Below are 12,486 nucleotides of genomic sequence, written 5' to 3'. Positions count from 1 at the left end.
GGCATTTTCCACAAACTTAGGGTATATATATATATATATATATATATATATATATAAAAGAACTAGTCCTATTTTAAACAAAGACTTGTGCTGAACTAAACTGCAAAGGGAATAAAGTAGCTCCGGTACTTTTCCAATTTTCTCAATAGAGAATCAATAAACAAAGCAAAATTTAAAATAAAATAAAATCAGATAGGAGGGATGCAACAGAAAAGATGCTCCAATGTTTAAAATGTAAATACAAGCAGGTGTGTTTGAGCTCGTTTTCAATTCCTACATATATCAGGGAGGAAATTTATAAAAGATGTGGTTGGGGGGGGGGGGGTTAACTGTTGGGTGGTCATCACAGGACTCAACATTTCCTTTAATCTCTTTGGTCCTTCTTAACATAGCAATCTAGTTCTTCAGAGCAGGTTTCCATCTGAAGAAAGAAAAACCTCCTTGCTAGCTTCACACTGCCATTATATTACCAATACTACACCTTCTGACTGCCAAGCATGCTGTGCCAAAAACTCTGATTTGTGTTTGACTACATTTTTACAAAAAAGTAGCTTGAAAGGATTTTACGAAACTATTACATCAGAGCGTGTAGGGTATGTGTAAACTAGTATACAGTAAATTATGAGACTGATGAGGGACAGGTGGTGAAAAGGTTAAAGGAAATGGATTTAAGGCATCTTACCTGTAAGCTCAACTTTTGTTCCATGTCATTTATGCAGGTCTACAGACTAATTGAAGGAATCAGAGTCTTAAAGACAAGGCATGCTTTGCTTAAGTCTTTTTTAAACCATGCATATGGCACAATGACATTACCAAGTGTATACAATCCATACAGAGATATCAATTTTTAAACTCAGAATTGGTCAAAAGATTGAGATGAAAAAGAAAAAAAAAGAAAAGAAAAGAAAAACATTGAGCATGTTCGTTCCATCCCGGAGCATGAAAATGTTCTACTCTTAAAGACTAAGGACAAAGAAAAAGTAAAAACTGGTGCAGAACTGATATTACACTAACAAAAAGAATTAGCCTTTTTCAATGTGTCAATTCTCTCCATCTTTTCTTTCCTGTACAAAATTTGAGAGGAAGTAATTTTCTCTCTCTCTCTCTCTCGAACTTATTTGTGAGACTTGCTGGTTTTGAATGACACCTGTAAGATTTTGTCCCCAAGGCGATAGCCATTGAGGCTGGCGATGGCCATGGCGGCCTCTTCGTAGTTAGTCATGGTGACGAATCCGAACCCTTTGCACTTGTTGGTGTTGAAGTCGCGGATGACTTTGACGTTGGTGACGGCTCCGAAAGGGCCAAACATCTGCCACAGAATGCCCTCGTCTGCATCCTGGCCCAGGTTGTAGATGAAGATGCACCAGCCCGAGGTGGAGCTGCCGGGCACGTTAACTCCGGAGAGGCCACTCATGTGGTCCACACTCATTGGAGAGAACCTGTGGAGGGGTTAAAAGACAAATTCAGTGGAGGGATACTACAAAGCACAGTTTTAGAGTGTGGAATAAAATGCTCTTCTTGATTTTAACAATTACTGGACAGATGGGTGTGTGTGAGCCATGCCCGGTCGGCTCAGACTCACCTGAACCTCTGCGCTTGGTGATGGACAGGGCCCCCGAAGCGGCGGGACTGTGAATGGTAGAGCTGGGACAGAAGCTGGGAATTTTTTGCCTGGTTGGGATTGGCGGCAAACTTCACTGTGATGGGCTCTGAGGCACCAGGTGGCTTCTGACCGTTTAGATCTTTGATGGCATCTTCTGCCTCTGCCCTCTTGTCAAAGCGAATAAAGGCTACACCCCTGGACAAACCTGATAAGGGAATTCAAGACCACACTCATAAATTTCACTGTAAATGACTTCGCTCCCTGCTGTGGGGACACAGCCATTTCTGTGCATGCTCCCTCTGCAGCAGGATATGCTTTTCTTCAAACAGATCCTACCTGCTACCATCCATTTGCATCCACTTGTGCCTACCTGATGCCTGATCGACGAGCACACGCGAGTTAATAATGCGGCCATAGCGCGAGAACATGTCCTCCACATCTTTCTGTGTCATGGTCTTGGGCAGCCCGCTAATGTACAGGTTAGCATCCTTAATGGTGTCAGAGCTCGGCCGTGCATAGGACACCTGACGAAAGGGGAAGAAAATTTAGTTCGAAGTAATGTATTCCAAATGTATTCCAAAAAAACTCAGCACTACAAACTAACATGGTCCCTCTGGTTAATCTATGTATGTCATTGTACATATTAACATATTGATATATAACGTCTGTTGCTGAATTCATAAAAATTGTAACGAAAACGTGTCAAAAATGCTCCTTCATAAAGAAAATTAAAAGACCTGCAAAATGTATTCACACATTTCATTACATACCACCTTCTAATATTAGCCTGTCATGTTATAGAAAATATTGTGTGTTCAATTTTTAAAATGACACTCCAGACTTGTGCCCCAGGCCCACCGGGCTTTGCCAGGTTAGAAAAAATATAAAAACAAAACAAATAAAAATTAATTCCCCACATTTTATTCATGTTGCAGACCTCTACAGCCTCGAGGGGGAAAAAAAAAAAAAAAAAAATTATGGGGGAAAAAACGACCTCAGGGAAAAAAAAACCAAAAAAAAGAACACTGAACAAAAACAAAAAAACAAAAAAAACCCAAAACCCCTATGAAATAAATGTCAAAACTAAATGAAATGGTTCAAAACTGGGCCTTCCTTTCGATACAGTGCCACACTGAATCGGGCTCTCTCAATATGCTCCGACTTTGGGACTGCAGAAGTTTTAAACACTTTAGAAGAACAACATGCTAAGTATGAATCTGTGTCGAAAATAACAGGCCCGTTCTCTTGTTGATTTGTAAATCAAAAAAATCTGAATACGTACTGGCAGACAAAACTAATGCAAAATGTACAGGAAAAACAAAATCAGTTACATCTTGATGTTCAACTACACGTTTTTGCTGGGCCAATGACTCCATACCTTCATCCTCCATTACAAACAGACACTGTAATAGAGCCAGGGGCAACTTCAAAGACATGTCACATCTATCAGTTGACACATGTATACAAGAACACCTCTTTGCACGTTACCTTGATAGTTTTAGACTGTAGTCTCAGCCCATTGAGTGTATTGATTGCCCTTTCTGCATCACTAGGGTTAACATAGTTAACAAATCCGTACCCTAAACTGTGGCCTAGAGAAAAAAAAAGGAAAACAACAAAATAAAATAAAAAAACGTTTGTTCCAAATTCTGCAGACTGGACAAATGAGTTCTTTTTCACAAAACAAATCTGTACAATGCATGCTAATCTTAAGTTTAAACAGGTACAAAAGAAAATTGAATACATTCAAGTGAGCTTTGGTAGAAGAAAGGACGGACCCCACACTTACTGTTGAAAGGGATGAGCTTGTAAATTAAAACTGGGGAGAAGCATTAGCCTTTTATCACATGTCAAAACAACCCACTCAATGAAAGTATTGCAAGACCCTTAAGTCCCAATACATTTTTAGTCCTCAGGTTTCCAAAATAAATAACAATTACTAAAAAACTTTAAATAAATTTTAAATAATAAACTCTGACATGACAAATCTGTTGAACGACAAAAAGAAAGCAACCAAACCAAGCTGACAGTTTTGTGTTGAGCTTCTGCAAAGGACACCACTTTCACTGCTGAATAATATGATCATAGAAACCCTAAGAAAAAAAACTTTGTTGGCCAAATCAATCGGTATTAATAATTTGGAAATAAAACTTCAACAGCGCCATAAAGAAACAAATAAAATACAGAAAGAGAATTTAAAGAAATGAACATCTCCACTCACAGGATATGCAAAGATAGTGTAGAAATATTACTGTAAGTGGTAATATTGAGTGCTCTGTGGGTCTACAACAAGCCACACACAAAAAGGGACATAGCCTTACTGTGAGAAACCTTACAAATCCAGTCAGATAAAGTGTGCAAACATCATCCTTATTTGGAAAACAGCCTAAACAGCATAAAACCAGCCATTGTTCTGAAGTTGGTATTTAGAGGATCAACAAGACAGGAAGAGTCAGTGATTTGACAGACTCAGCAGTAACAGTAACACACATATATTGTTACATTTGTTTAAAAAGGTTGAAACACATTATGTAATCAGCAAAAACAAGAGGTAACATTAATTTGGTTAAATGACTGAGGCTTTTAAAAAAAAAAGGTTCAGACTCACTCTGGTTTCTGTGATAAGGATTACCTGCCACTTTATCGCGGATGAGTTTGGCAGACTCCACCTCCCCAATGCTGCTGAACAGACTGCGGAGCTCGTCCTGGGTCATGTTCTGAGGGAGGTAATTGACGATCAGGTTCGTTTTGGCATCCTTTGGTTCATCTGCCATGTGGTCTTCGTAACCGTTAGACATGTCATAAACTTCCTGGAAAGAAGGAAGACAAGGCGGGTTATATTTCCTCCAGCCTGGTCTCAAGTAAAATGAGAGGAGCTTATTGTAGTAAAGCCACAGCACAAACCTTTATTTCCAGCTTACAGAAATACAGTTTAGACTTTCTTTCTAAAAACACTTCTCTGTTGTAATGTAACTCTTCAAATACATCTCTTTCCACAGAATCAGGGCTTTAAATAAAAAAAGAAAGTGTTGAACCCCTAACTCTCAACACCACTTATCAAATAGAAAAAAAAATGAAAAATTGAGGCAAGGTAACAGCACAGATGTGTCAAGAAATGACAAATTCCCAACCAACAAATCAACTATTACAGCAATGCCAGCATATTATCAGGGAACTCTGTTACAACTTTAACTGTATATCATTCATTATTGACATGTATGGCAATGTATACAAAGCTGGTCTCTAGTTCAAAGGAAATAAATTACACTTTTACTTTGCCAACTTTAAAAATATTAAAAGGTACAACAATAGTTTAACATGCAGCCAGTAGAAAAATGTTACAATATCATCCTACCAATACCAAATTCAAGATCTGTTACTTGCACAGGAGTACTCTAACCATTTACACACCATCCAACACACACAAGGTAGTCTGGACAAATCTGTGCCTCACAGGTGTCAGTAAATTAAAATACACAAATGAGCACATTGTTTAAAAAAAAACAAAAAAGCAACATCTTCCCAGGTCAATTAAAACAGAATTCAAATATTCTAGACAATGCACAAAATACCTTCCAAATCATTTCTGGGACATTAAAACACTGCTGTCCAGATCTAATAGATGGAAAATTTAAATCTGTACCTACCCTGAAAGAAAAATGCAGCTGTTGAATAACATGACATAGTACTGCACAATATACATGACCACTCTTTCTGGCCTGTGACAAGTCTGTCTTGATCTAGACCAGTCTCTTCAAATAGCTGCTCATATGCTAAATCTGGACCCAGTCATTGAGGGGCCCTTGATGTACATTTATGTTTAAGAGTTCACTTTACTTTTGTGTTCACAATGCAAGGAGGAATCCCTCCAACCTTGCGACTAGATTTCTGGTGATACAAACCTGCTGGCCAGATCTTCTGAGGTTTACCCATTAAGCAGATGTTTTATCGATAGGCAGGGTATCAAACGTTCAACTTTGATATAGACTGCCTGCAGTTACTCATATTTTGTGTTCAGGGTATTTCTTTTTATTTTCATATAAATATGAAGGTCAGCATCTTCACTCTCACACACTCTCACACACTCTCACACACTCTCACACACTCTCACACACTCTCACACACACTCACACACACTCACACACACTCACACACACTCTCACACACACTCTCACACACACTCTCACACACACTCTCACACACACTCTCACACAGTTTTTGAACAAAGCCCTCTACATATTTGTTACTTACTAAAGTATATATCACTTGGACATTGGACTAATTTATGCTACTTGTTTACACTCTTGACTTATAAAATGAGCCTGGCAAATATACATCAGTCTGCACTGTCACAAGTGGAAAGAGTATTTTAAATCTAGCATTTACAAAACAAAGGAATAATCATTTACTACAGCAACAAGGCTTCCTCCCTCCCTCTGTAACCCATGCAAACTGTGTGGCTTAAACTAGGTAGAAAATTAAACAGTGACTGTAGATGAAAAGTGTATCTGATGAGTGAAACTGGAATCAATGAGAAGGATAACAGCACTGCTCGCGTTTCCCCCCTGTGAACATACCTTCAGTGAACCGGCACCCTTACTGCCGTGCTGTTGTGCCTCCCTGTTTTCATTACCCTGGCAGCTCTGAACCTCGCAAACCTGCAATGGCAACACTTGGTTTCCATCATTCATGATCAGTCTGAGAAGCCTGGTGCTTCGTTAAGATTTTTTTTTTTTGTGGGCAGCTCCCCATGCCAAATCATCGATCAAAACGGTGTCTTCAGGTACAGACCCAAAACACAAACAACTGCATTCATGAGCTAGTGACGCGAACGGGCAGGAGTATAATACCAAAATACAAAATGCAAACACACACACACAAGAATAAACCAACAAGGCTTTTCCCCATGTGAGTTTGCTGAATCGTTTGCGCCATGTTCAAATAGTACCTTGAAGTAAAATGCAGTGCTGCAGATTTTTGCATGCAAAATGAATCACTGAAAATTATACATTCACATGAGACAACATTCATTTGCTCTGCATCTCAACACCCATACTGTGTTACATGTCAAACCTTTGATGAATGGGGAAAAACAATGCCATACATTTCTTTCCCATATCTGTCCTGTGTGAATGATTGGTTGGATGCTGTGATTCTTCATATTCCCACAGGGATGACTGCTGTTGTATACAGCGAGACTTCTGACTCTCAACCACATATTTGTTGCTTATAAGTGACAATGCATAAAAGTGTTTCCTGGACTATACAGCGTGGAAACTACTAATATCTGGGGAGCAGCACTGTACATCCACTTTTAGCTCTTAGGGAAAGACTACTCTTAGGGAAAGGCAACTACTTAAAATATTTCACAAAAGAAATTGCAATGTAAAACATAAGCAGGTGAAGTTTAGCCACTGTCCTATTCAGTTAATGTTATTAACTGCAACAGGAGAGGTAGAATATACCTCTCAGCACATTATCAAAAGTCCTCAAATGAAGGGTTTTGGGTTTTATTCTTGCATATCTTACCCTTCATTCTAATGAAGAGTCAGATATGCAAGAACAGTATTTACTCAGGAGGCCATTTGTAAGACCTTGCACTGAACTATCTAGAGATGGATTAATTCAAAACTTTACCGGGAGGTGAAACAGAACAAACTCAAAATATTTTGGGTCATTAACAATTGTCTTCTTCATGAACATTCAGTTATGTTTTGATTTAAGTGGCAATTTTCCAAATAAAACTACAAAAGAGTAGTAAGACTGGAGGTGGAAATGTGCTCCCAGAGAAAAAGCACTTCATGCAAGTTCAGTGACTATTAATGTGAACCTAAAACACGATTTCTGAATCATAAATAACATTGCCATACTAAAAAAGGCATCTTGCTAAACAGCATTACAGTAGACATACAAAGCTGCTACTCACTTTTAAGTATCTAATGTGTCCCCTTCTGACTGCCATGTAGACACTTCACAGATCCCGAATCTGAAGGTACCAAAAACAAAATAAGGTAATAAAAATACACGCTGAACAAGAAAACAACAAAAAACACAGGGTAGGGCAAGGTAGGGTATTGTTTTCAAATGAAATTAAACGAAACAAAATGGGCAAGATGTTCAGCCTTCTTCAGGAAATACCTGTGGAGAGAACAAGACAACTATCAGCCTTGAGGACTGGTTCCATATCAGCGTGTATTTTTAACACCTCCTGATGACTCATCGTAGAGCTCATGCAGAATCCCTCACCTATGAAATAAACTGAAACCTTGAGTTAAGTCAACACCATCACTCAATGTCAAATGTGTCATCATCAAATAAGAATACGCTTTACAAAATCAAGAATACAGCTACAAGCAGCAATGACCCCAGAAAAGGCTCAAAATGGCTGCTTCTACTCAGACATGATTGAGTTCATCCATACAGCAAGCAGAAAATGTTCTGCAAGTCCCATGAATGTGTAGTTTAACATCTCTTACATCTGTTACATCTCTAAAACCAGACAAATAATTGTGAAAATGGGTATGGTGACATCTCATAGACCTGTAAATGTGTACTCAATCTCAAACATTGTCACCGTCACAACTGTCAACTGTCACATTGAAATGAATGATTCAAACTGATTATTCCAGGCCAGTTTCTGGACCCACACTTTACATCGATGATGTGTTAATCTTGAGAATTTTATAAACCACCAAAAAAGAGATTAGATTTGGGTCTGAATTTTGATCACTATTTGTGTATAACCTCATCCATTTCCATACCAGATTTAGGAAGCAAATTAGAGAATCACTAATCCAACCACGAATGAAATTATGCATATTTATTCCCACATGCAGCAAGTGATATGTCACATGAAAAAACACGGCCAGCAGCATAAATTAAGGCCGGTTACATTTAAGACTGAAAGCTGGTGACGCCAAGTCTGAATTTAGTTTTATGCTTCTGTGAAGCCAACTTCTGAAAGATGACAACATGACTAAGTAGCTAGTCAATTTTGGATTGGCATTTGGATCATATACAATGCAAAACAATTTAACTGCAGTGAACTGTGAGCATCAAGGCATTCTGTAGACTTATATTATAATATTGTTATGGTATCACAAACACTGGCTAACACTTGCTATCACAGTGCAAATGAAGTAAATAGCAGTAGTGGTCCCTCAAAGGTGAGTAGGTATGAGATGATATATTCAGCTCATTATATATTATATAAACACAGTGAAGCGAAGTTTCATTCAGATATCATTTCATTCCTTTCTTCAGATATCAAACCCCCATCTGTATCACCATTTAAGACATACCAAGGGCTTGAGTGCCATATTTCTTTCAAGTTGAAATTGACTTATCTAGGGTCTAAATAAAAAAAGAGACCAAAATTAACAAAATGTACTGATTACATGACACCACTGATGAAAGTACAGTGTCAATGATATTAAAATGATATACTATGAGTAAAAAATCTGTACATCAGTGAATACTGTAAAAGCTGGAATGCAAACCAATGCAACCAGGAACAATGAATCAGGACTAATTTTCTGAAGTACTTATCACACTGCAGAGGACTAATGGACAGAATGAGTCAAGCAGGTAAAAATTTCATTGGCATATTTTTTCAGAAAAAAAAAAAAGAATCTAGGAAGTTTTAATTTAAGTCACATAGTAATTTCATTTGGAGTTGTGGGTTCTAAGGGCCATCAGTGGCCAATATTTTGTCTCATGCCTAATAATGAATGATTACAAAAATAAACATACCTTTCACTAACCTAACTGAATGCCTCAAAACACTGATAGAATATTAACATCTCACCATACCTCCATCTCCCCAAAAAAGCTTATTTTAGAAGACAGGATGCTTTGGTTAGCACTAAAATGTACTGTGCGGCACAACTAATCACCAATTTGTTGAGGCAAAAGTTGCACAAAGACTGCACCCCAGCAAATCTGGTTAGTGGCTGACACACGTGTTCCGGCATATCAGATGGTGTATATTCACAGACGTACTGATCTTCCAGATCAGTACAGATCCATTATTTATTAAACCACTGGATACTCTGAACAAATGAACACACCAGCAGTGTCCAGTTACACAGCATACCTGCCCAAACCTATAGTGAACCCCATTATAAAAAACTCCATTATAAATGGCAAAGCATGTGACCAAATACAGCCAGATATGTATCATACAACAAACTGCTGGATACAGTTGAATTTCTAAACCACAGCTCTTTACAGTAATTATGCATAATTTTTCAATGCTCAAATTCAAAAACACATTTTTGGCATTTATACACAATTTGTGGTGTTCATATCAATAAGCATACATTTAAGAGTGGTTTAAGTGTACTTCATGGAAATTGCGTGAAGTACACTTTAAAAAGTGTACTTATAAAATAATGCAAGGGAAAAGGACAGGATGTATACAAAAAACTAAAACACACAAGGTTTGTATGTTATGTTTGTATTATGTACAAATTTGAGGATGTAGTGTAAATGTGGTTTTGGGTATATATTAAATAACAGTTGTGAAATATTAAAAAGGAGAATAGCAGTCTCACCTAATTGTATTTTTTATGACAACATTTCCCCATTATCAATAGAATTTTTCATAAGGAGTTTGAAAGTCTAAGGGAAATATTGTTTTACAAAATGTAGTAATAAAATGACGCAAAAATAAATGAGCCGACACAACAAACAAAACCTCTTAATAGTTACACCCACTAAAATGGGATCCCTCAGTCCAACTATAAGAATCCAAGAGTGATCCCACCTTAAAGTGCCTGGCCCCAATAATGCAGGGCCTTTATTCAGTATTACAAAACTATGTTGCTCCACAGATAATTAGAGATAATTCAGCTATTCTTAATTTATTACAGTGTCCGTTCCTGTTTTGTAAGAACTGTGAAAAAATCTTTAATGATTTAATGAAAATTTTGAAACTCGTCTCAACGACTTGATCTGGACTGTACTCTGCTTTTATAAATGCTACTAACCATCTTATAATGGGAAAACTTGCAACCTGAACAATGTTCTAATCAATCATTCTATTAGGACTTTGACTGGTTAGTCAAAGATCCCCAATATCGTTTCTATAAAATGCAAAAGTATTCCAGATTTGCATTACAAATATTTACTCCAATGAAGCAGAAACATGTCCTGATCTTACTATACTAGCACGCCAGTTAGGTTCACAACTTCGTTGACAATTCTGCAGCTTTTTGTAAGATTTGTTAACTTTAGCTAGCTAGCCCATTTTCGTGGCATTCAGCAACGAAATGACGGCGCCAGCACGCCATGGGGGTAGCTAACTAGAACACTATTACATTCTTCGAGGAAAGACTGAAAGGACTTGCTTCTAATATCCAAAACTGTTTAGCTCGATCAACACCGACAATCCCTCTGTGCTAGTATTTCCTGGTTACGCTAACAAACGTAGCCAAGAAACCATTCGTCGTCCATCGGCTTTCCAGTAACTAATGTTGGCAAAGTAACGACTTAATGAGACCCCAACAAAAACTAAGCCAACAGCTGAGCAATGAAGATACCATCGTTTTCACTTAGTTAAGTACCGTTAGCAAACTTAGCGCGCTATAAAAATTACCTGGCTAGCCATTTTACCACGCAAACATATAAAAATTAATCTCACCAAAAAACTACAGACGCTAACTCAGCCAACTCATGCCGTCCCGCACACAAAGCTAAATGAATGGCAGCTAAGGTATTGTGTGCGCTCGGAGCTGGCTAGCAAACACAGCCCAACTTCATACTTTAACTGTTTGGCTAACGATGCAATAACTTGTTATGGACGTGTAAGATAATGTATTCACTATTAGCTCCAATAACTACCAACAAATAAACATTAACCACATAGCTAGCTGCTTGATGGTATTCTTACATGACGTTGCTAGCTAGCTAGCTTCATTGCTAACATGAAGTTTTAAGCGGCGTGAAAAAATGCTTACGATTTTGATAGTAAAACGTTAATCAAATGAAAAAAGGTATCGGTTCAGGACAGAATTTCTTGAAGGGAAATTAAAATATCGACCCGAATCATCAGGCCTTACATCCTCACTGTTTCTTAACAATTCAAGCGAGTATGCCATTGTACTGACGGCTTTCCTTTCAGAACTCTAAACCGCGCGCAGGCGGCGGAGTCTCACTGAGGCCTAACTAGGCCTCCCTTTTCGCCGCATGGCTGCCACCCTGATTCTCCCTAATTTGCCCTACCAACAAATTACACAAAGTAAAACATTTGAAAACCTTTTACCTGTTTCTCCGTAACTACGGTTCTTTTATGAATTCGACCAGCGGGCCTGCTCCAACGACACCTAATTCGATGTTGTAAAATCGCGGATGAGTTTTTCCTTAACACACAATGACTAACCCCGGGACCCTCTCACAATTTGGTAGACAACACGGTGCGCACAAAGCCCGCCTTTCCTTTGCCGCGGTTTATTATTTGACGCTGCCCTTATTGCGTTCCTGTAAGGTAACCTCCTATTGGTTGGAACTATTGCCACTGCCATTTTACAAGGCGCCGTCTTGTATTATAATGATCCGATTGGATATTTTGTCTGTTTGTCAATATGACAATGGTGACGTTGGATGGGTTCTTTCTGAAACGTTTTTCCTGCGACATAGCCCCTGTGACTGTGGTGTCTTCAGTGTGAAATAACATACTAACAGTGGTTGCTTGGAGGTAGAGAACATTACGTATACAATCTATGAATTAATCAGATGGCACGAGGTTTTGAGTAATGTTTGGCGGAAATTACTTCTGGCTAGCTAGCTCTCTTTATTTTTGGCGGATCCGTATCATTTCTGGGAGAAGATGGACAGCAGACTAAGAAAATGCACATTCTCATGCCTCAGATAGCTTATCTGTT

At 38.3% G+C, this 12,486-nt stretch overlaps 1 protein-coding gene across 2 annotated transcripts; it reads right to left on the bottom strand.

Moving 5' to 3' along the window:
• Positions 1-784: 784 nt before the first annotated feature.
• LOC118772662 (ELAV-like protein 1) lies at positions 785-12,013 on the bottom strand. Of its 2 annotated transcripts, none has more exons than XM_036521191.1 (8): positions 11,868-12,013; positions 7,530-7,589; positions 6,181-6,261; positions 4,212-4,413; positions 3,092-3,195; positions 1,974-2,127; positions 1,583-1,808; positions 785-1,439 (listed from the first exon to the last, which is right to left on the bottom strand). In XM_036521191.1, exons 2-8 carry the CDS (start codon positions 7,563-7,565, stop codon positions 1,115-1,117), a joined length of 1,128 nt encoding a protein of 375 aa, XP_036377084.1. In that variant the 5' UTR covers positions 7,566-7,589; positions 11,868-12,013; the 3' UTR covers positions 785-1,114. The 2 variants fall into 2 exon arrangements, with proteins under 2 accessions (XP_036377084.1, XP_036377085.1); XM_036521192.1 differs by having other exon boundaries at positions 4,236-4,413.
• Between the last annotated feature and the right edge of the window lie 473 nt (positions 12,014-12,486).

The sequence above is a fragment of the Megalops cyprinoides genome, chromosome 2 (genome assembly GCF_013368585.1).
Source record: "Megalops cyprinoides isolate fMegCyp1 chromosome 2, fMegCyp1.pri, whole genome shotgun sequence".
Classification (NCBI taxonomy): domain Eukaryota; kingdom Metazoa; phylum Chordata; class Actinopteri; order Elopiformes; family Megalopidae; genus Megalops; species Megalops cyprinoides.
This window is presented reverse-complemented; position numbering and strand designations above follow the sequence as displayed.

Excerpts from the sequence above, each read along its gene's own strand:
- LOC118772662 (XM_036521191.1), bottom strand. The coding sequence starts at position 7,565 with ATGGCAGTCAGAAGGGGACACATTAGATACTTAAAA. Across the intron at positions 3,196-4,211 it reads TCCTTATCACAGAAACCAGA|GCCACAGTTTAGGGTACGGA; the intron begins GTGAGTCTGAAC and ends TTTTTTCTCTAG. Across the intron at positions 1,440-1,582 it reads CACCAAGCGCAGAGGTTCAG|GTTCTCTCCAATGAGTGTGG; the intron begins GTGAGTCTGAGC and ends ACCCCTCCACAG.